At 44.7% G+C, this 23,341-nt stretch overlaps 1 protein-coding gene across 2 annotated transcripts in view; it reads left to right on the plus strand.

Moving 5' to 3' along the window:
- LOC311227442 (RNA-binding protein with multiple splicing-like) overlaps nucleotides 1-23,341 on the plus strand; it is a 197,760-nt gene that overhangs the window by 108,849 nt on the left and 65,570 nt on the right. For both annotated transcript variants that reach the window (XM_084313085.1, XM_084313086.1), the window contains exons 5-6: nucleotides 12,401-12,551; nucleotides 20,068-20,195. In XM_084313085.1, coding sequence (XP_084169211.1) covers nucleotides 12,401-12,551; nucleotides 20,068-20,195 — 279 coding nt within the window. The remainder of the gene's footprint in view (nucleotides 1-12,400; nucleotides 12,552-20,067; nucleotides 20,196-23,341) is intronic.

A 23,341-nucleotide genomic window follows, 5' to 3' on the forward strand; every position in this document is an offset into this window, starting at 1 on the left:
TGCGAACTTTTGTGAAGCTGCAGAGCCGGAGCAGCAGCAGCACAATGCAGTATTCCAGCAGTACTCCAATTCAGCCATTTTCAATTCAATGTTGGGTGGGGGGCGCTGCTGTGCGGTCCCCAGAAAAGAGCCAATAACAGCTGAATCAGCTGCTCTGCAGCGCCATACTCTTTGCAAATAAGTCGTTGCGAGGTGGAGAGAGTCGTCACGCAAACCCACGATAATGTTGCCGTCTCTCTCTCTGCCAAATTTCTCAGTTCTTCGCTTGATATAATTAATACAAATGTCCAATATAACGGAATTCGTTAGCTCATAAAAATGTGATTATAACAGACTGTTGTTTATTAATGTCGGGCGACTGCCCACAGACACCTATTTGATTTAAAGTCGGCAGCAGCACGAGTCTCGGGACTTATTTTATTTGGAATATAATGACTTTATACGCAAAAGTAGCCTAGTTTTAAGTAAGAATATTATAAATCTACATGCCTTGATGATGTCATTCTTTTGTTTTGTTGTCATTCTTTTGCCTATCAATTGTTTTTAAGCTCAATAAACTCTGACCGGAATTTCTCTCATTTGACCGGTAGATTGAAATCTACCGGACACTGAGGCCGGCAACAATTTTTTCTAACGGAAACCCTGCCGTCCGGGTCATAGTACTAGATCAATGGTGGCCCACTCGGTGCATCACAGTTAGCCTATAGCTCCGCCGTCCCTGCTACAGTCGGGACCACTACACTGACGTCCCTGCGGGTGGTTCTCTCCTCTTTGTGTGCCCCCGTCCCCGTGGGTGTCCCGCGGAGGAGCCCGCGGACGCGACAACAGCGGCGGCCGCAGGGTGCCCGAGCCCGCAGCGTCAGTTAGCTCATAGCTATCGTGTACCACTAGCCTTTACGGGCTCGAGCACCCCACGGCCGCCGCCGTTGTCGCGTCCACGGGCCCCCCGGCAGGGCACCCGCGGTGACAGGGTGTACAGAGAGGAGAGAACCATTTTGGGTCGGCCGTTCATGCCGGCCAGCGAGCCGGATGTCGGGATATGTTGTTAGCACAATAGCTACCAAGCTAAGCTATGTTAGCTACTAACGTTATAAACACAATATGTACAACGACACAATGATTTACATTATTACAAATATGGTAACGTGGTTGTGGCTTTTACAAATAGTGGTTAGCTTTAGAGATGGATGGCTATAATCACGGAGCAATAGTGTTAGGTGAAACAGATACATTTTCATTCGGCTAGTAGTAGCAAGCATATATCTATGGTAGCAAGGCTCTCTGCCTGCAGTGCCTGCCACTAGCTGTGTGTGACTCTCAGCGCCCCCTGGTGCCCTGCACCTGTTGTGACGAGATCATTTCGATTACACACGCACGTTATGAACCATTGATTAATATATCCACGTGCGTGGTGATTGTGTTGGGCAGACAAAATGTTTGATAAAAACGCTAAAACTGGGTCAATTTCAATACCTTTTTTTCCTTCTTCATGAAAGTCACCGTTGGCCTAGTCCACATTGTTTATTGAACAAAAATACAACGTGAAGGTTGGCCTTTAAGTCCCATTTTGTTCAATCTTATAGGAGTCAGGTATCTATGAATATAGTTAAGATTAATTTGTTGATGGTCCGGGTTACGTGACACAAGTTGAACGTTTGCCCAGGCTTCTTGCCAATCAAAATTTATTTCCAGGTCTGGTATATCCCTCCTCCAGACAGAGTCTAGTTGGAGGGTTTCATACGAGGACGTTAGTAATTGATGATAAAAATCTGAAACAAAACCTCTCGATGTCTCTCTTTCATAGAAGAATTTGTGGTATCTGTGGTGTTCAATTGGTATGTCTAATGGAACACTGTGAGACTTCAAACATAGCCGTAACTGTATGTAAAAAAAGCCATGTGGACATGGTGAGATAAATTTTTTTGCATATTTCTCCATAACTGCAAAAACCCTGTTTGTTAAAAACATCCCCTAATGAGTGTATGCCTTGCTCTTCCCATATAGGGAATCTTATAGGTCGTTTTTCAATTAAGAGTGCATTGTTATTGAATAAGGGAGTATGATTGTGCCATTTTTGTGGGTTAGGATATTTGTTTTGTGTTTCACGCCATATCCGGATCGCATGGGTAATTATTGGGCCAAATTTCCATTCACAGTGCTTGATTGGTAGTTTAGTGTATGCTATGTCCTTCAGTCTATGTGGGGCTACTATGTTTTCTTCTAATTTTCTCCAGGATACTAATGCTTGGGGGTCAAACCATGTTGTCAATGGTCTTAATGTGTACGCCTTAAAATAGTGGAAAAAATCTGGAAATGCCATGCCACCGTCTGCTTTATTTCTCTGTGCGGTGGATCTTTTTATACGTGGTGGTTTGTTATTCCAAATAAATTTGTATGTGGAGGAGTGTAATCTTTTCCAGTAACCCTCTGGAGGGGGTAACGGTAGCATTGAACTGAAGAAGTTGATTCTAGGTAGTACATCCATCTTAACTATTGATATCCGTGCCTGTACTGAGTTTTTAAGTTTTGCCCACCTATCAAGGTCGTCTTTGATTTTGTTTTGGATTTTTGTGTAATTGTGCTTCACCGTTTGTCTTATGGTGGGGAATATTTCCACTCCCAAGCATCTAAAATGTTTTACCATAGGTATCTCTCCTGGGAGGGTTATATCTTTTTTTGCAGGGGTGTTAAGTGGAAGGAAAGCCGACTTCGGCCAATTTATCTTAAATCCCGATAAATCACCAAAGTTCTCAATCAACTTGAGCAGATGAGGCAATGTGGTGTTGGGGTTTTGCATGAACAATATTACGTCGTCCGCATATAAAACTAATTTTATGTTGTGTGCCCTTGATTACGATTGGTTCTATGGATTGGGATTGTCTTATATATTGTGCTAAAGGCTCTAATGATAGATCGAATAGTCCGGGACTAAGAGGGCAACCCTGTCTGGCTGAGCGTGATACCGGAAAGATTTTGGAGATGATTGTACCTGTTGTAATCATGGCCGATGGGTCTTTGTATAGTACTTTAATCATATCAATGAATCCTTTTCCTAACCCGATCCTTTCTAATACTGCCCATAGATACGACCATTCCAGCCTGTCAAAGGCTTTCATAGCATCCAGGGACAGCACCGCCTTAGGTATGGTGTCGTCCTTGTCGGCATCTAGTACGTGCAGTATTCGTCTTATGTTATCAGTGATCAGGCGGCCTCTTATGAAGCCAGTTTGGTCCGGATGAACTAAAGACGTCATATGCTTTTTTAATCAGATGGCTAATACCTTAGAGTACAGTTTGATATCGGTTCCGAGGAGGCTTAAGGGTCTGTAACTACCGCACTCGGTGGGGTCTTTGTCTTTTTTGAGAAGGACTGTTATGAGTGCAATATTGTCGTTTTTATGGAAGTTCCCCTCCTTGACTGAGTATAAGATCATATTTAATAATAAGGGTCCAATTATGTCCCAACAAGAAAGGTACATTTCTGGTGGGATACCGTCTCTACCAGGAGCCTTACCACTTTGCATTTCGGATATGGCCTTCTTGAGTTCCTCTAGTGTGATCGGTGTTTCTAACTGTTTAGCGTCATCCTCTGAAAGTTTAGGGAGAGTAATTTGATTAAGATATGTGTCCATTTTGTTTTGATCGAAGGTTGTTTCTGATTTATATAAGTCGGAGTAGAATTCTTTGAATGTATCGTTTATTTTTTCAGGATATGTTTCAAGTACTTGTTGTGCTCTAATGGTAGTTATATAGATCTGCAAATTTTGCATTAATTCTTAATCGCATGGCTAATAGGTGACTAAGTTTAGAGCCTTGGGAGTACTGCTGTTGTCTTGTGCTGCGTATTTGTATTTCCGATTGTTGTCTGTATATGGCATTGATCTCTATTTTAAGTACGTTAACTTGATTTTCTAGTCGAGTTGAGTTGTTGTATTTTAGAGAATTAAATAACGTTGAGTAAAGCGTTTTCAGTTCAAACAGTTTTGTGCATTGATTCTTGCGCATTTTGTAGGAAAAGCTATCAGTGAAATCCTTGATCATTCCCTTTACTGACATCCATATTATTCTGGGGTCTTGCACCGAGTTTGCATTCTCCCGTAGGAATACTATAAGAGCTTCTTTGAGTTGTGTAATGAATTCCTTGTTATTAAGCAGCATCGATTTAAATCGCCATCTTGGGGCTCGGGAAGATAGTATGCCAAATGTTCCTTTTAGGAGTAAATAACAGTGATCTGCATTGGGTATCATTTCCACTTCATATTTATCAAATAGTCTCGGGGATGCAAAGACATAATCTATTCTGGATAATGTGTTATGTCTCGCAGATCGACAAGAGTACTTTCGGGTCGTGGGATTAAGTGATCGCCATAAGTCATTTACACCTGTAATCTTCGACCAATCCTTTAATGCTTTAGATGAATTATTTTGTTCGCTGGAAAAGGCGAGGTAAGATTTGTCCATCCTTGGATTCCAAATGGCATTAAAATCTGCACCTATTATAAATGAGTAATCGGGAAGGTCTAACATTGCATTGGTTAGTGTAGAGAAGAAACCCTCTTCGTACAAATTTGGGGCATATACCGCTGCCAACGCTATTTTCCTGTTATTGTGTACAATCATAGCTATAGTTATACGACCATCTGCATCCGACCATACTCCCTTTAATTCAATATTTAACTTACGTCTAACGACTATGGCTACACCACGGGTTCTCGTTCCAAAGGAAGAGTGACTAATGTTATGGTATATGTTGTCCTCTAACTTAGCTTTGTCTTCCACTAAAATGTGCGTTTCGCTTAGAAGAACCACGTCAAGCTGTTTGTTTTTCATCAGTGTGAGCACGCTTTTGCATTTATGTTGATTATTTATTCCCCCAGTATTCCAGATCATTATATTCAAACTAGCCATAATCTATACATGTTGTTTTGTAGTTGTTGGTAATGCTTCTGGAGTGCGAATTCACAATGGATATACATCCTACTATTGAGGTCCCGTTGAGAGCCGAGCATAAAAACATACATATATACAAATAAACCCCTGATCCCCCCTCCCTTAAAGAGCCGTACAAGGTACCTATTTGATACCTCCTTCGCGTACAACTCCATCCTATCCTGCACCTCCGGTCAGCCCAGAATGAGCAATTTATCCTAAACTTTCCTATGTATACCATATAATCTAAATTTTTTATTCTAATTGAATAGAATGTCACCTGTGGCCAAGCCACTCTCCCGTTAATGTAATTAAACAAAATGAAAAATATACCTCAATTAGTATACTCATTTAAACCTTCTACTAACATTGGTTAGAACATTTCAGTAATAAAGAAATAACGAAAAAGAAAGAACGATGTTTAGAATTAGATTATCGAAACCCATAAAATCAGGAAATAACTACTTAAATTTTTTTTAATTTTTTTTAAATAACTTTGCATGTTTACACATCTAGATAATAAGGAGGTTTTTAAATACTTGTATGCAGATCGTCCCCCGTCAAGAGTGATCATTAATCTGTTATGGTGGTCGCTGTTCTTCACATCTATTTCATGACCAAGTCTCATATCGTTGTTATTTTCCAGGGCCATCATTGAAAAAGGCATTGTATTCCAGTATTCTGTCAGCCGATCATGACTTGCAGATTGTTGTTGTAATGTTCCAGTACATTCCTCGTGTCATAGAACAATATCAATCCAGTGTATTCCAGTATATTCCATTATGACTCATATCCTTCAAGTAAAAAAAAAATAAAAATAGAAAATTCTAGAATGTTCCAAAAAAGTCGGTATCAAATCATGACCTGCATATTACCATGAATCTATATATAGTGTTTAGCGTTTTATATTAAATTACTTATACTTCAATGTTGTCAAAAGCTTGTATGATGCCGTTTTTGATGTCCGTGCGATTGCAAAGTTATCCAAAAAAGATGAATCTTGTCATCCACCTTTTGTATTCTTCATGTAATCTTCTGCCGCCTCAAGCGAACGTAGCACGAATCTTTTTCCATCTCCATCCACAATGGAAAGATTAGCTGGATAACGTAGGATGGGGTGGAGACCTTTCTCATAGAGCTGATGTACCACATCCTTGTAGCGGGCCCGTAGAGTTATAGCTTCCTTGCACATGTCCTCATAGAACCACACTTTTTTCCCTTTATATATCAGTTTTCCCCATTTCTTGCGTGCTTCCCTGATGATCGTGTCTCTTGTTTCAGTTTCACGTAGGCTAGCAATGATCACTCTTTCTTTGTTGTTGTTGTAGTTTACGGTGCCTATTCTGTAGCGTTTGTCCACTATCGGTTCTGTAGGTAGGATTTCAGGACCTAGAATTTTGGCTAGCACTGCAGCAAACGAGGCATCTGTGCATTTGACTGATTCATCCAAACCCACTATACGGAGGTTAAATCTGCGGGCGTGACGTTCGATTTCGAGCAATCTGACCGTGTTTTTCTCGTTGTTGTCATGGATCATCTGCCAAAGCTGTTTGTCCCCCACTTGCATCTCCTTCGATACTTCGGCGATATTCTCATATAGATCCTTATTCTTCTCCTCTTGTTTCAGTGAGTATTCGTTCACAGTATTTGCAACTGCCGTTATGCGATCGGTTTGTACTACAGCCTCTGCCCTGATGTCTTCAAGTTTAGCCTCTATAGCTAACTTAAATGCGATAGCATTAGCTTCGGCTCTCTCAACAGCCCTATCCGCTCTGTCAGCTATATTACCAGCCTTGGCATCAACTTTATCAACCTTGTCGGTTAAGATCTTTATCAGAGTGGTCAGCGTTTTGAAATCGGGTGAAGTATTCTCCATGTCTGTCTCGGATGAGGTCGTAGGAACGTTGGAATCCATGGGATTGTCGAACTTTTTATTTTTAATCGCATCCGCTTTCTCCTTCACAGTACAGCGCGTCACCGCAGCGTCTACCGTTAGAGTGTCTGCTTCACGGCTCTTTGTAGTATCTTTCTTTGCTGGCATGTTGATTTTTTACCTGTTGATATAGTTAGTTGAAGGTCTTAGTTAATATATATGTCGAGGTTTAAACACATTAGTGTTGTACAAAGTAGGTTTTTAAGCGAAATTAACAAAAACGGGAGCGGAGTGTGTGACCAATGCGACCATCACATGCTGTCGTCAAACCGGAAGTAAAAAAATCACAGTTTTTCACATTAGGATCTAACATCCCAACAGGCCACCTTGTTTATTGTTTGATTCAGTTTTAAATAGATAATAATAAAAAGAGTAAGATAAAATAGACAGAGTAAAATAGTGCAATAGTGCAGTGCAATAAAATAGTAGAATAGAATAGACATAAAATGAGCACATAAAGTGCAGACATATAAAATAAGTTTTTTACAGTGCAATAAAATAGTTCTGGATTACTGTTCAACAGAGTCGTCTTTACCTTCTCTGTTTGGTATCCACAGTTTAAAACATGACAGTCTTCCCTCCTGTTTGATACCCACTTTGACCCTTCGAGCCTCCCACTCAGTAGCTTTATAGGTCCAGCTAGTTCTCCTGTGACCTAAAGCAATGGTAAATATCAGTGTGAAACACACTTCTGTGAATCTCAACAATGTCTCTGAAAACTCCCACTGCAGCCTTTTTCACCAAATAAAGCCTTGCTTTTTCAGATTACTTCTTTAGATCAACGAAGCACCCGATTTGGCATCTGGGGCGGGTCATTGAGAATACTTTTGAACACGGGGGGAAATTAGAACTTCCTCTATGTGGAAATATAAAGACATTGATCTGGGATTTGGGTTTTAATCTGGGTTGTTTTAGAGAAGCGTCTGCCCGACCTAAAGACCTGATGAGACAGCCTCGCGGAGCGCTCTCTTCAAGGGCTTTTAAGTTCCTCGACGGTAATGAACAAACCGCTGAAACGCCTTTATTTGCACACGTCTCCTTTGTGTTTTGACATGTCAACGTTTCTCCTTATTTTCTTTTTTTCACAATGTTGTTTATTATCGCTCCGCCGGAAATAGATCAGTTTAATCATCCCCTCTCTTCGCGTGGAATCCGTGACACAAACCCTACATCGCAATCTGTCACAATGTCGAGATATATATCGGTCGGGTTGCATCAAAGGCACGAGAGAGAAGAAAACGACAGGAGGGATATAAAAGATGATGAGCCGACAGTATTTATTCCGAATGTTCCCATTGAGTCACTCCGTCGGGGGCTGAGGTTTGAACAGCGGCTCTTGTTTTGTTTTAGTTTAGTTTCTTCCTTCCTTCAGGCAGGAAGGAAGAAACAGGCACACACCGAGGTGGACTATATCCTCTACACCTCTGAACCCCCCACTCCCAAAACCACCACACGATGAGGTGGACTATATATCCTCTACACCTCTGAACCCCCCACTCCCAAAACCACCACACGACGAGGTGGACTATATATCCTCTACACCTCTGAACCCCCCACTCCCGAAACCACCACACGACGAGGTGGACTATATATCCTCTACACCTCTGAACGCCCCACTCCCAAAACCACCACACGACGAGGTGGACTATATATCCTCTACACCTCTCAACCCCCCACTCCCAAAACCACCACACGATGAGGTGGACTATATCCCCTCTACACCTCTGAACCCCCCACTCCCAAAACCACCACACGACGAGGTGGACTATATCCTCTCTACACCTCTGAACCCCCTTCTCCTAAAACCACCGCAGTTCATTACCTCATTATATCCATGTTATTACACCTCTGCAGCTAAAGCTCGAGCTCGGTGAGCCGAGGCAATCCCACTTAATTCCTTTTTCTTCATGAGAACCGGCCTCCTTTGCCTGTTTCCGCTCCTCCTCAGGCCTGCAGGGACCAGCCCAGAACCGACCCTCTCGCTGCGGAGAACTCTCTCTCTCTCTCTCTGTTCGCAGCCTTTTCCCCGCATCGATCCGACCCGCTCGTGTTTTTCTTTGTGCGCTGTGTTTATTTTCTTCTTCACAGACGAGACTCAGGGGTTGATGAGAGGGTGAGGAACGGGTTGATGAGAGGGTGATTGTGACTCGGGAACGGGGTTGATGAGAGGGTGATTGTGACTCGGGAACGGGGTTGATGAGAGGGTGATTGTAGCCACTGGCCAGAATTCCGCGCCGGCGTCGTTGATTCGGGGGAAAAGCGATAGGCCTACCGGCTTTTTTTTTGTTTTTTTAAGGAGAGCTGTGTTTATGTCACATTCCATATTTTTAGACCCTGTCCTCGGGGTGAAAGTAATTGAGAAGGAAAATATTTTGGTCTAGTGTGTGTGGATATTAAAAAAAAAAGAAAAAATGTAAGGAAAGATTTTTTACTCTTGAGTGGTGTTCTGGTCTGTAGTAAATGGTAACTGGCGGCATTTACAGCAGCTTTTATCCAAGGCGCTTTACAATTTGTTCCTCACATTTCACTCCATGCCAGGTGCCACCCTGCTCATCGGGAGCAGTTAGGGGGTTAATTAAGTGTCTTGCTCAAGGACACTTCGACACGCTGCCCGGGAGGAGCGGGAATCTAACCGAGAACCTCCGGATTACCAAGCCACTGTCGCCCCTACTGTGGGACCCGTTCTCAATGTTTACTAAGAGAAATTACACAATTAATTTTTTCAACCTGAGACTCATTGGCCTCGGCTCGTGTTCTGCGAAGAACATATAAAAGAACACATTTTCCTTGAGTGCACACTGTGCCCCCTCACCCACTCCCCCCCACCCCCTCCACGGTTTTATTACACAGTGCCCCAGGGTCATACAGTATATAAAAGTGTACAAACTGTGAAAACAAGTAAACATGATACAAATTTAACAAATAGTTTCCCTGTGTGTCTTCACATGCAAGAAGTACATTAGCAACACACACACACACACACACACACACAGGCACGCACGCACACACAGGCACGCACGCACACACACACACACGCACGCACGCATGCACGCACGCACGCACGCACGCACACACACACACACACACACACACACACACACACACACACACACAGTACTCTGTGCTTTATGTGGTGTGTAGACTGCCATGCATTTGTGTTTACTGGGTAGGAAATATATAAATGAGTTATATATACTACTGAGTAATAGTGCTAATCAGATGTATGTACAGAGTTGTAGTATTAATATGTACAGTGATACAGGTATAAAGAGACTATGGTAGTACTGTAAGTCATACTGGCCAGCAGCGTAACTAGTAGGTAAGGGATATGTACAGATATAGATTGTACAGATATGTAAAACGTATTATATGCAGGCATGTACAGACAGATGTTGATATATTGTTTAAAAGTCCCCATAATGTAGGGCGGCTACGTGGCGTAGTGGGCAAGGCGCTCGCCACGAATGACGGAGACGCTGGGCTTGCCTGTTCGAGCCCAGCGCTCCACATTGCTTTCAGTTTAGCTGGTCGTTCATACTAATACACATTGGCCGTATTATGGGGTGGGAAACTGATGGGTGGTGATCGGGCGTTGTGGACAGCGACTCCCACAGGTCGGTTGGTGCGCCTGCGCAGTAGAATCAGGAAGTGTCGGGGGCAGCGTGAGCCTCCCACGCGTTACTCCTCGCCACTGAGAGATCGAGCTGCGCAGGTGAAAAGATGCGACTGCTGTTACCTCAAGTACCGGAGGGGACTTGTGCTATGTATGACTTAGTCCACAGCGTTCGTGACAGGGGAGGGTTGAATTGGATGATACGAAATTGGGATGGGAGAAAATATAGAAAAATGGGAGAAAAAGTGGATACAAAAAAAAGTCCCCATAATGTTGTGGGTCGTCCAGCAGACATGTGTGTAACAGAAAAAGAAACGCCAGACAAGGGTTAACATGCAGTGGATGACATACCTACCTACTGTACCTAGAGCAGGGGTTCTCAAACTTTTTCATACCATGACCCCATTTTATTTAGTAATCTTTTTTGGCGACCCCACATTGCGTAATTTCAACGTGGAATTAAGGAATATCAAAATAAAAGCACACGTTGTTGAACTTGATCATGCATATTTATTAGAACATTTAATTACAGCACTATGTTATCAATACACATCTATAAAACGAGGCATATTTAGCCAAAACATGTTGCTAGAACATAAAATAAAAAAATTGTTTACTTTACAATTTGTGTCGTGACGACCCGTAGTTTGAGAACCACTGACCTAGAGAGATGAGCTGTACCTAGAGAGATAATGAGCTGTACCTAGAGAGATGATGAGCTGTACCTAGAGAGATGATGAGCTGTACCTAGAGAGATGAGCTGTACCTAGAGAGATGAGCTGTACCTAGAGCGCATTGGCAATTGTTCTGGTAACATATTTTGGCTAAATATGCCTCGTTTTATAAATGTGTATTGATAACATAGTGCTGTAATAAAATATTCTAATAAATATGCATGATCAAGTTCAACAACGTGTGCTTTTATTTTGATGTTCCTTAATTCCAAGTTTGAAATTACGCGATACATTAAGTGTGGGGTCCCCAAAAAATATCCTAAATGACATGGGGTCACGGTATGAAAAAGTTTGAGAACCCCTGACCTATAGGGATGAGCTGTACGCACTCGAGCCTCATGGATGTCCTAATCCACGTGGAGACGTTCAGAGAGAGACTTCACACCGTAGCCGCTTTTATTACCACGGCTCATGTTATCCGACACGGTTCTTGGTTGGAGGAACCAGCTGTTTCTCTGGGATGAGAGTCACTTTTCGACCCCTTTGAGTGTAATCCTATTCCTCAGAGAGTATAGCGGTCGAGACCTCTCCCCTCTGGAACCACATGTAACTCTGCTGGCCTGGGGTCAGAACCCACCAGAGCCTTCTCTCCTGTGTCTCCCCTACTCTGTCTCCCTGCTGGCCTGGGGTCAGATCCCACCAGAGCCGTCTCTCCTGTGTCTCCTCTACTCTGTCTCCCTGCTGGCCTAGGATCAGATCCTACCAGAGCCTTCTCTCCTGTGTCTCCTCTACTCTGTCTCCCTGCTGACCTAGGGTCAGATCCCACCAGAGCCATCTCTCCTGTGTCTCCCCTACTCTGTTTCCCTGCTGGCCTGGGGTCAGATCCCACCAGAGCCATCTCTCCTGTGTCTCCCCTACTCTGTCTCCCTGCTGGCCTGGGGTCAGATCCCACCAGAGCCTTCTCTCCTGTGTCTCCCCTACTCTGTCTCCCTGCTGGCCTGGGGTCAGATCCCACCAGAGCCTTCTCTCCTGTGTCTCCCCTACTCTGTCTCCCTGCTGGCCTGGGGTCAGATCCCACCAGAGCCTTCTCTCATACCTTTTCATCCTCCCTACTGTGTCAATAAATAAATAAATAAATAAATACTACTACTACTAAAAACAATCCCAGTAATCAAAGGGCAGCTCTTAGAAAACAAACTTGTATTACTTTTTCTTTTTTTCACCGAGTCGCTTCCTGTCTTTTGACCTCAGGGGGTGCGGTTTGACCCGGAGATCCCTCAGACCCTGCGGCTGGAGTTCGCCAAGGCCAACACCAAGATGGCCAAGAACAAGCTGGTGGGCACTCCCAACCCCTTGCCCTCCCAGCAGGGTCTCGGACCCCAGTTCATCAGCAGAGACCCATGTGAGTGGTCCCTCCACCTGTCTCTCTTGTTGTTGTTGTTGTTGTTGTTGTTGTTGTTGTTGTTGTTGTTGTTGTTGTTGTTGTTGTTGTTGTTGTTGTTGTTGTTGTTGTTGTTAACACTTTGAGTGCCACGCCGGGTTTTCCTTTTTACCCCCTGAATGCCACCATCGGCGCCAATGTTAACGTTAATATCGCCTAATCTATGTTTTAAATTATGGCTATGTGTCTAATCTGCCCATCGCATTATCAAAGACTATTTTCCAGTCAGTGCTGTCAAGGCAGATTGTTTTTTTATCGCGTCATTTCCGTTTCAGAGCATTTAGAAAAGCACCCGTTTTCAGATAAAAAACAGCCCATTCTGGACCATTCTTTTTTTTTTTTTTTTATTTGTCTTTTTCCCCCTCCATTTTCCTCCGATTTTCTCCCATCCCAATGTTAGTCGTATGCCAATTCCCAGTCCCTTCCTGGTCGCTGCGCTTTACCCCCACAGTCAGATCATTTGGGAGAGTGGAGACTACCACGTGCTTCCTCCGACACACGTCCAGCCAATCACCGCTTCTTTTCACCTGGCAGCGCGGATTCTCATTGAGAGGGCGTAGCGTGTGGGAGGACCACACTATCCCCCTCACGTCCAATCCGCGCTTAGCAGGCGTCCCGACCGAACTGTAGGAGTCGCTGTTTACAACGACCCGGACCCACCCCGCCAGCTTCTCCCACCCTCTGATACAGCCAATTGTATCAGTGCAGACGGCCAGCCAAGCTGGTGACAACCCCGGAGCTGTGAGCTGGATTCGAACAGGCGAACCAAGCTCACAGCTCCGGGGCTGGTGACGAACGCAATCTCCGCTCGACCACCTAACCGCCTCCATTCTGGACCATTCTATGAAAATTTTCTTTTACTGGAATATTCCACAACGTTGATATTCGTCTGCCTTTTTATGAATCGTTTTCAAATAAACGCTAGATGATCAATATTATACGTGCACGCAAGCACATTCGGGCCGCGCACGGATAATCGCCGCGTTGATTTCCTCTCAGACTTTTACAGTGAAACCGAAAGAGTCCATTTCACAAAACAGCCTATAACTTCATCAAAATTAGTATGATTATCCTAACACTGATAACATAGAGTCCTTACCTGACATCAGATGGTATCCAACTGGTATATTCCAATTCCTGATCACCATTCGAAAAAATCGATAAGTGTATAGATCCAACGCGATACAGTAGAACTCCATGATCCGCGGTGCTCAGAGGATCCAGAATGAACTCTGGTGAGTAAAGTGGATCAGTGGACTGGAAAATGTGGAGTACCGGATTTCTTTCCCCATCCATTTTCATTGAGTCCATGTACGAATAAATAAATGATGATGATGATGATGATGAAATCCCTTATGTCATCTGGGAGACGACAGGGGGCGCTTTTTTCCACAATGATCGCCGGCGCCGCTCGGGTATACTCGGGTAGGCTCGGGTGATGCAATATGATTTCAGATCGCTAAAAAAAAAAAAATTTTAAAATTCCGGGAAATCTCGTGAGTGGCTTTCAACCACCTATAAATAAACCCGAGTATTCTCGTGTGTGGCAGTTAAAGTGTTAATAATAATATTATACTTAACTCAATCAGCGCCAGACCCGAGGAAAGTCGGGTTAACTCGCCAACCGTTCAGCGCCAGACCAGAGTATGGTCGGGTTTTCATCGTTATTTATTTTATTCTATATTTTTATTCATTTCTCTCACACGGACCTCGGGGTTACCATAGGGAACCACTCTGAGATCGCTAAGAGTGCAATACCGGCCGCATCCTGATAGGTGGCAGTATCGCTTCGAAACCTTTTTTGACACCCGGTGTTACGTTTAATTCACTCCGGGGGCAGTTTTTTTGGTCAAGCGAGTCTAGCGGTTCACTCGATGGCATTGAAACGCGTCCAATGCCCCCGATGCATGTGTTGTGGTGGATTATGTTGGCGACATGATGGACACCAATACTGGAAATCGCGACCAGACAATTGGAATATTCTTTTTGGGGTACCTCCTAGTGAAGGTAAGGACTATATGACATCAATCCTGCTTTGATCCAACCATGATTTCACATCGATCGCAACGGCCATGTGTAACATACTCCAGAACGTATGCTGTTGGTGACGATCAAAGAATAAAAAAATGCATTCATGATGAAACATAATACCTATTATATACATTTGATTTGGAAATAGTAGCGTGTCTGTCCAGGTGAGCAACGCCAACGCTTTTAGTAAAATTCACGTATTCCTCCATAGCGCCGTTTTATGGAATTAGCCAGGATCACTCTGAAACTATACTTATATTCACCACGGTATAACACGCGAATGTATACATGAAACAATTGATTCTTTTTCACATATTGAACGATGGATAGTTGATGTCAAATGAGCCATAGTATTGTATCCATAGCTATAATATAGATATAGCCCTGCAAACACCGCCACGCATTTCTATGTCTTACTTAGAGCGCTGGCTCCCCATCACCGCCCGGGCTGAATACAAAATATCCCTTCTGACCCATCAGTGCATCCACGGAAATGTACCCTGTAAGCACTCTGAGATTTGATTTCCAAATGTAGAGTGCACTACAAATTGAATGTATTATTATTGTTATTATTATTATTATTATTATTATTATTATTATTATTATTATTATTATTATTATTATTATTATTATTATTATTATTATTATTATTATTATTATTATTATTATTATTATTATTATTATTATTATTATAATAATCAAACCATTAGGGTCCTGCATGACGCTTTATTTCTCTATTCAATACATGTTTACCCTGAGGGATGATTTACAATAAAGTGCTAAAAAGTAGGCTACTTACATTCTTGACGCTAGAACTCCCAAAATAGCGTTAGCATAAAAAAATAAGGTAGGCCAGCTGTAGTTTACATAGCTTGCATACAACTTTGTCTCGAGGTTCCACAAATTGATCCGAAAGATCTGAAGTATTTCCAACCAAGTGCAAATCACTGTCTTTGCGACCGACGGTCGCAGTTGTTGTTATTGTTGTCCATTTGTTACTACTGGCACGTTCTTCAGCTCAATGAAAGTGACGTCACGTAATCTCCTATCCGTCATGCAGCGCATTCAGGCCCACGCCCACCGGGAGCATTTTTTTTCACAATCTAATATTAAGTCTATTATTAATTTGAATATAGAATTTTTTTATTTTTTATTTTTTTTATTATCTTTTTCCCCCCTCCTTTTTTCCGATTTTTCTCCCATCCCACTGTTTAGTCGTTATGCCAATTCCCAACCCCCTTCCTGGTTGTTGCGCACTCCCCTTTACTGTTGGTCCGGGAGGCCGGAGACTGTCACATGCTTTCCTCCGACGCATGTGCAGCCAGCCGGCAGCCAGCCTGGCAGCGCAGATTCTCACCGGGAGAGTGTAACGTGTGGAAGGTCACACTACCTCCCTCCAGATCCTACCCTCGCTGTGCAGGCGCCCCGACCGAACTGTAGGGGTCGCTGTCCACAACGCCCAGGACCCACCCATCAGCTTTCCCACCCCTAACACTGCCAATTGTGTTAGTATGAACGACCAGCCAAGCTGATAGCAACGCCGAGAGCTGGATTCGAACCCAGCGTCTCAAGCGTTGATGATGAGCGCCTTGCCCACTACACCACCTAGCCGCCCATAGAATATTTGTTGACAGCCGGATATTCTATATTCAACTGCACACTACATCACCCCTGAGTGGAACATGGAAAGACAAATTTTCCCCCACTGTACCGAAAACCCGTACCGAACCGTGACTTCAAAACCGAGGTACGTACCGAACCGTGGTTTTTGTGTACCGTTACACCCCTAGTACATACTGTAGATGTAGAAGATGAGCCAGGCCACGCTTAGGAAGAGTACATACTGTAGAGCAGCACATCTCCCTGATTTTGAATGCACCAATTTGTGCCTTTTCTGCATCAATTTATGGTAGAAATGTATTTATTTATGTAAAGGAAAAGACAACACCTGCTGACACACATATAATGGAATATAATGTAGTAAGGCGCTGACATTTTTTGTTAACCCTTTCACTGCCACACGACAGAAGGTTAACCCTTTACTATCACACAACCGACGGTCGCCGGTTGAAAGGGTTAACATTCTATGAATTGTCGCAGTGAAAGGGTTAACCGTTTTGGTAGTGCGGCAGTGAAAGGGTTAATATATTAGCTACAGGTAAGAAGGATATATAAATGTTTTGACTCTTAATGGGGACGAAGTTGTCTTTCATATTAGCTAATATTTTTGAGGGGGGGACAAATACCTCTTCTCAATATTGAGGGGGACATGTCTGCTGCAACACCCCCCCCCCCCCCCCCCCCTAAATCCCTACACCTATGGTTTTCACTATCAGCTGTGGTCATAATTATTATTTCGGGGACAAAACTTCTGGAGCTTCTAAAGCTCGGCACCTTGATTTACATGTTGTGAAATATTTAGAGAGGTTGATTATTCTGCAAGAAGCGGGCGTTTCTTCATTGCTCCCAGACCAGCAGCCTGCATGGTGTTATCAGTGGCACAGCCAGAGTGGGCGTGTCCTCGCTGTGGGCCCCAGTGGACTACGGGGAAGGAAGCAATTAATGAAACTATGACGTAGCGACCGTGAGAGAAATTGCTTGTCGTTTCCTGATTACGGTTGTTAAAAAATCAGCCTTTTTATTTTTTCTCTCCATGATCTCGCCGTGATAAACAAAACGACTAAAGCATGAAGATCACAAAAATCGTTGGAATTTTTTTTTCTGGAAAGCACATTTCGGGACACGCTGCCGGCTATCTGATGTGGCTTCCCATCAGAGCTGCACTGCCGCTGACCTCCACTTCACGCGGGACCTCCCCTCCTCTTCACGCGGGACCTCCTCCTCATGCGGGACCTCCTCTCCTCTTCACGCGGGACCTCCTCTCCTCTTCACGCGGGACCTCCTCTCCTCTTCACGCGGGACCTCCTCTTCACGCGGGACCTCCTCTTCACGCGGGACCTCCTCTCTTCACGCGGGATCTCCTCTTCAGGTGGGACCTCTTCTTCACGCGGGACCTCCTATTCACACGGGACCTCCTCTCCTCTTCACGCGGGACCTCCTCCCCTCTTCACGTGGGACCTCCTCTCCTCTTCACACGGGACCTCCTCCTCACGCGGGACCTCCTCTCCTCTTCACGCGGGACCTCCTCTCCTCTTCACGCGGGACCTCCTCTCCTCCTCACGCGGGACCTCCTCTCCTCTTCACACGGGACCTCCTCCTCACGCGGGACCTCCTCTCCTCTTCACGCGGGACCTCCTCTCCTCTTCACACGGGACCTCCTCTCCTCCTCACGCGGGACCTCCTCTCCTCTTCACACGGGACCTCCTCCTCACGCGGGACCTCCTCTCCTCCTCACGCGGGACCTCCTCTCCTCTTCACACGGGACCTCCTCCTCACGCGGGACCTCCTCTCCTCTTCACACGGGACCTCCTCCTCACGCGGGACCTCCTCTCCTCCTCACGCGGGACCTCCTCTCCTCTTCACACGGGACCTCCTCCTCACGCGGGACCTCCTCTCCTCTTCACACGGGACCTCCTCTCCTCTTCACGCGGGACTCTCCCTCCTCTTCACACGGGACCTCCTCTCCTCTTCACACGGGACCTCCTCCTCACGCGGGACCTCCTCTCCTCTTCACACGGGACCTCCTCTCCTCTTCACACGGGACCTCCTCTCCTCTTCACACGGGACCTCCTCTCCTCCTCACGCGGGACCTCCTCTCCTCTTCACACGGGACCTCCTCCTCACGCGGGACCTCCTCTCCTCTTCACACGGGACCTCCTCTCCTCTTCACGCGGGACCTCCTCTCCTCTTCACACGGGACCTCCTCTCCTCTTCACACGGGACCTCCTCCTCACGCGGGACCTCCTCTCCTCTTCACACGGGACCTCCTCTCCTCTTCACACGGGACCTCCTCTCCTCTTCACACGGGACATCCTCTCCTCTTCACACGGGACCTCCTCTCCTCTTCACACGGGACCTCCTCTCCTCTTCACGCGGGACCTCCTCCTCACGCGGGACCTCCTCTCCTCTTCACGCCTACTGCTGTCTGAGCGCTTCAGTCTGCAGCAACACTCAATTCAATCACAGCATTTCAGCTTCCCACTCACTCTCCTGTATCACTTTGCAAACTCACCGTCTCTCTCTCTCTCTCTCTCTCTCTCTCTCTCTCTCTCTCTCTCTCTCTCTCTCTCTCTCTCTCTCTCTCTCTCTCTCTCTCTCTCTCTCTCTCTGTCTCTCTCTCTCTCTGTCTCTGTCTCTCTCTCTCTCTCTGTCTCTGTCTCTCTCTCTCTCTCTTTCTGTCTTTCTCTCTATCTTTCTCTCTGTCTCTCTCTCTCTCTCTCTCTCTCTCTCTCTCTCTCTCTCTCTCTCTCTCTCTCTCTCTCTCTCTCTCTCTCTCTCTCTCTCTCTCTGTCTCTCTCTGTCTTTCTCTCTCTCTGTCTCTGTCTCTGTCTCTCTCTCTCTTTCTGTCTTTCTCTCTCTCTCTGTCTTTCTCTCTGTCTTTCTCTCTGTCTCTCTCTCTGTATCTATCTCTCTGTATCTCTCTGTCTCTCTCTCTGTCTCTCTCTCTGTCTCTCTCCCTCTCTCTCTCTCTCTTTCTGTCTTTCTCTCTGTCTCTCTTTCTCTGTCCCTGTCTCTCTCTCTCTCTCTCTCTCTCTCTCTCTCTCTCTCTCTCTCTCTCTCTCTCTCTTCTCTCTCTCTCTCTCTCTCTCTCTCTCTCTCTCTCTCTCTCTTTCTCTCTCTCTCTCTCTGACTCTCTGTCTCTGTCTCTCTGTCTCTGTCTCAGATAGTTCAATAATAAATAGTATATTACAACATAGTTCAATAATAAATTAATATACAAAATAGTTCAATAACAAATTACAACATAGTTCAATAATAAATGAATATATTACAACATAGTTCAATAATAAATTAATATATTTATTTACAACATAGTTCAACCGGAGGAAACCAAGACGATGGACTCAAACCCTGCCCTCTTTTATTGATCCTCCAATCACAACTGAACAAACAACGTTTGTGATTGGAGGATCAAGAAGGGGTTTGAGATCAACTGGACTACACCCCACTTCCACCCCCCTCCAGCTTGTCTCTATAGCAACCCACCCACCCATCTATCCATCCATCCATCCAATTATCCATCCATTCAATTATCCATCCATCCAATATCCGTCCATCCAATTATCATCCCTCCATCCATCCAATTATCCACCCATCCATCCAATTATCCACCCATCCATCCAATTATTATCCATCCATCCATCCATCCAATTATCCATCCATCCAATTATCCATCCATCCAATTATCCATCCATCCATCCTTCCATCCATCATCCATCCAACATCCATTCACCCACCGGTCACTCTTCCTCACCCTGGCTCCTCCTCTTCCTCACCTGGCTCCTCCTCTTCCTCACCCTGGCTCCTCCTCCTCTTGTCTCCACAGATGAGCTCACGGTACCCGGTCTGTACCCTGGCAGTCCAGACGTCTGGGCCTCATACCCGCTGTACCCGGCCGAGCTGTCACCTGCCCTCCCTCCTGCTTTCACCTACCCCAACTCGCTCCACGCTCAGGTACCCTGCACCACCCCCACAACCTCCACCCTCCCTCCACCACCTCCTCTCCATTCAGTCTTCTCTTCAGAGCGCAGGTCCTTAGTGTTAACAGTGTTACACGGTGAAATCACGGCCCTGTTCCCATTCAGTGCTGCTAGTTTATCGTTACCCTTCAGTGCAAGGTTGTGCAACACAGCGCTAATGCTTGGTTTTTCTTTTCTTTTAAATGAAAAATAGTGCTTAGGAAAGTACTTGAAAGTCTTGACTTTCATTTTTGCAATGTATGTGGGAACCCTGTGATAACTGCTACTCAGCCATTAGGAGTTCGTCCTACAGGCGTTCAGCAGAGTCATTATTATAATGGTAACAACACTGCAGTGCTGCTCAGGTCCACATTCCTGGCTGTATTGAGATTATAGCCGTCAGCTGAGTCTTCCTTGTCCCATGCTGCTCTTTAAACCTAGCTAGATGGTAATAGTGAGCTAACGCTAGGCTACGCGTCACCATCGCTAGCATTCGATGAAGCAGCATCTAATATCCTCAGTTTGGCAGAAGCACTCATCCTGTTCTCTTTGTTCCTTTCACTTTGAGTGCCCCTTTTGTTTTGTTTGCTAAACATGTTGCTGCTAATTTATTGTCCATTTGTTGAAGGACACTTGCTTCTTGCTGAAAGGTTGAGAAAAGGTTGAAGACAACTAGTCCACCACGCAAGTTAGGCCTATCACAAATGACAACGTTGGACAAATTAGCATGTTTCCCAGCATGCCTTCTCAAGTTCAAGTTTCTTTATTAGTTGTCACACAAAAATACAGAATACTTTTATATGAAATGCTTTTTCCTGTTTTGCTCCTGAGAGTGTGCTAGATAAAAAATGGATAAAGTATAAAATAGAAAAAGTATAAAATAGAAAGTCAAAAGTACGTAAACAAAAGTGTTAAATATACATATATACAATACAGAGTAGAAAAAATTAGTAACTGAGTTACAATACAATATACAGTACAATGCAGAAATGGGATGAGGTACAACTTAGGGTAAGGTGCAATGATGTATGAGTTGTAGTGCACATCTCTTTACCAATAAATATAAAGTGTGTTAAAGTGTCTAAAGTGGGTAAAGTGGGTGCTACAGTGAGTTGTTTATTTAAAGTAAGTGTGTACATGTGGATGTGTGTGCTGTGAGTGTATTTGATGGTTTGTTACAAGTGTTATTGTCATTGAGCACCCTGATGGCCTGGGGATAGAAGCTCCTTCTGAGTCTCTCTGTACTGGCCATGAGACTCCGATATCGCTTGCCTGACCGCAGCAGTTCAAAGAAGCAGTTGTTTGGGTGGCTAGAGTCTTTGATTATTCTCTTAGCCTTGGCCCTGCAACGCTTGTTGTAAATGTCCTGGAGAGTGGGAAGCCCACCTCCAATTGTGTGTTCGGCTGAACGGGCCACTCTCTGTAGTCTGTGTGCGGTGCTATTCCCAAACCAGGAGGTGATATTGCCTGTCAGGATGCTCTCTATTGTGCATGAGTAGAAGTTCTTAAGGATCTTCTGACTCACTTTGAACTTCCTTAGGCGCCTAAGGAACTAGAGGCGTTGTCTTGACTACACTGTCAATGTGTGTGGTCCATGTCAAGTCCTCGGATATGTTGACTCCGAGGTACTTAAAACTGTTCACTCTCTCGACTGGTGCCCCGTCGATGCTGAGGGGGCTGTAGACCTTGACCCCCGACCTCCTTAACTCTTGAAGAAGAAAGCACTGGAATTAAATAAGTGGTGGGTAGAAATCATATTTATTTTATTGGTTTATATATATTGAGGCTCAAGAGACACTTCATGTACTTCCTCCTGGAAGAGAAAACCATGGGTAGCTTTAGACAAAAGTATTTTGGTACATAGTGATAAATAGATGAGAACTGGATTCAGACAAAAGGGAAAGGGAAGAAAAAAATCATGGCATTATTTAGACCGCGTGATGCCTGATTGAAAAAACCCTCAATCCCCTGAAACCTTTGCATCATTTGTTTTGAGTATCTCCTAATAATCCTTTGTTTTTGTTTCAACTAAAACCCAATTATCTGCTTCTTCTTAATCTGCACGTCTCCGCTGTGAGTTCACAAAGGAGTTGATTATTGATCTGTTGAAATTCTTCTCATGGATCTCGTTCAGTGCAGGTCGGCTCCCCTGAGACGACCTCAGCGCTGTAGCCTTCCATTAGCCGCCCGTTAGCCGCCCGTTAGCCGCCTGTTAGCCGTCCGTTAGCTGTCCGTTAACCGCCCGTTAGCTGTCCGTTAACCGTCCGTTAACTGTCCGTTAGCCGTCCGTTAGCCGCCCCATCTCTATCGTAATTTAGTTTTCTTTGCTGGTTATTTTTCAGGCTCACATTGATCTCCAGCTCTGCAGTCTTCTATCTTTTGAGCTCAAAGGATCCCAATATCTGGGTCCCGCAGTAGATTCATGGTTATACTGAGTTTTTTTTTTCCACCTCTAGCTACCGTACATATTTCCATATCTAATGTGGATGTTCTCTGCAAGGTTAGTGTAAGAAGCCCCCCGAGCTAAGACACTCGAGCTGAACATCCTATGATGTCAGAATCTCAAGCGTCTGAATATGCCTCGCTGGCGGTTTCCCTCCCTGCGCTCTGGGTGTCGGGGAGTAACTCTGTCAGACACCAAGAGAATGCAGAGTTTGGGTTTTAGCAGAAGGTTTGAGACGGAGTGTGACAAGGCTAAAGCCAGACAAGGCTTTAGAAAACATTGAGAAGCATTCCTAAAAAAATATATAGTTTTTAATGTCGAAAGCAAGTTACAAACATATCTTGGCAGGAACTATGCAAAACCTCTCACCATGAACACACCTGGTTTTTAATCGAGGCTTGGTTGATCAACTAAATCAAGATCACCTGCATCAATTAACTCCTGACAAACAAAACATGTCCAGTTACCGTTTTAAGGTTTGAAATGAATGCAGCGCTGGATTATTGGGACACGTGAATAATGAAATATTAATAATAAGAGACTCTCCTTCTCACGGAGCCGGTACCGTTTTACTGTGAGCGTCCGGAGCTGAAGGTCGCAGCTTCCTGTGACAACGAGCCGGACTCCCGATTGGCTGAACATGAACATGTGACGATGTGTGACGAACAGCACGCGGTGTGACTGGACCGGAGATGCGT

Source organism: Notolepis coatsorum, assembly GCF_963971535.1.
Source record: "Notolepis coatsorum genome assembly, chromosome: 4".
NCBI lineage: Eukaryota > Metazoa > Chordata > Actinopteri > Aulopiformes > Paralepididae > Notolepis > Notolepis coatsorum.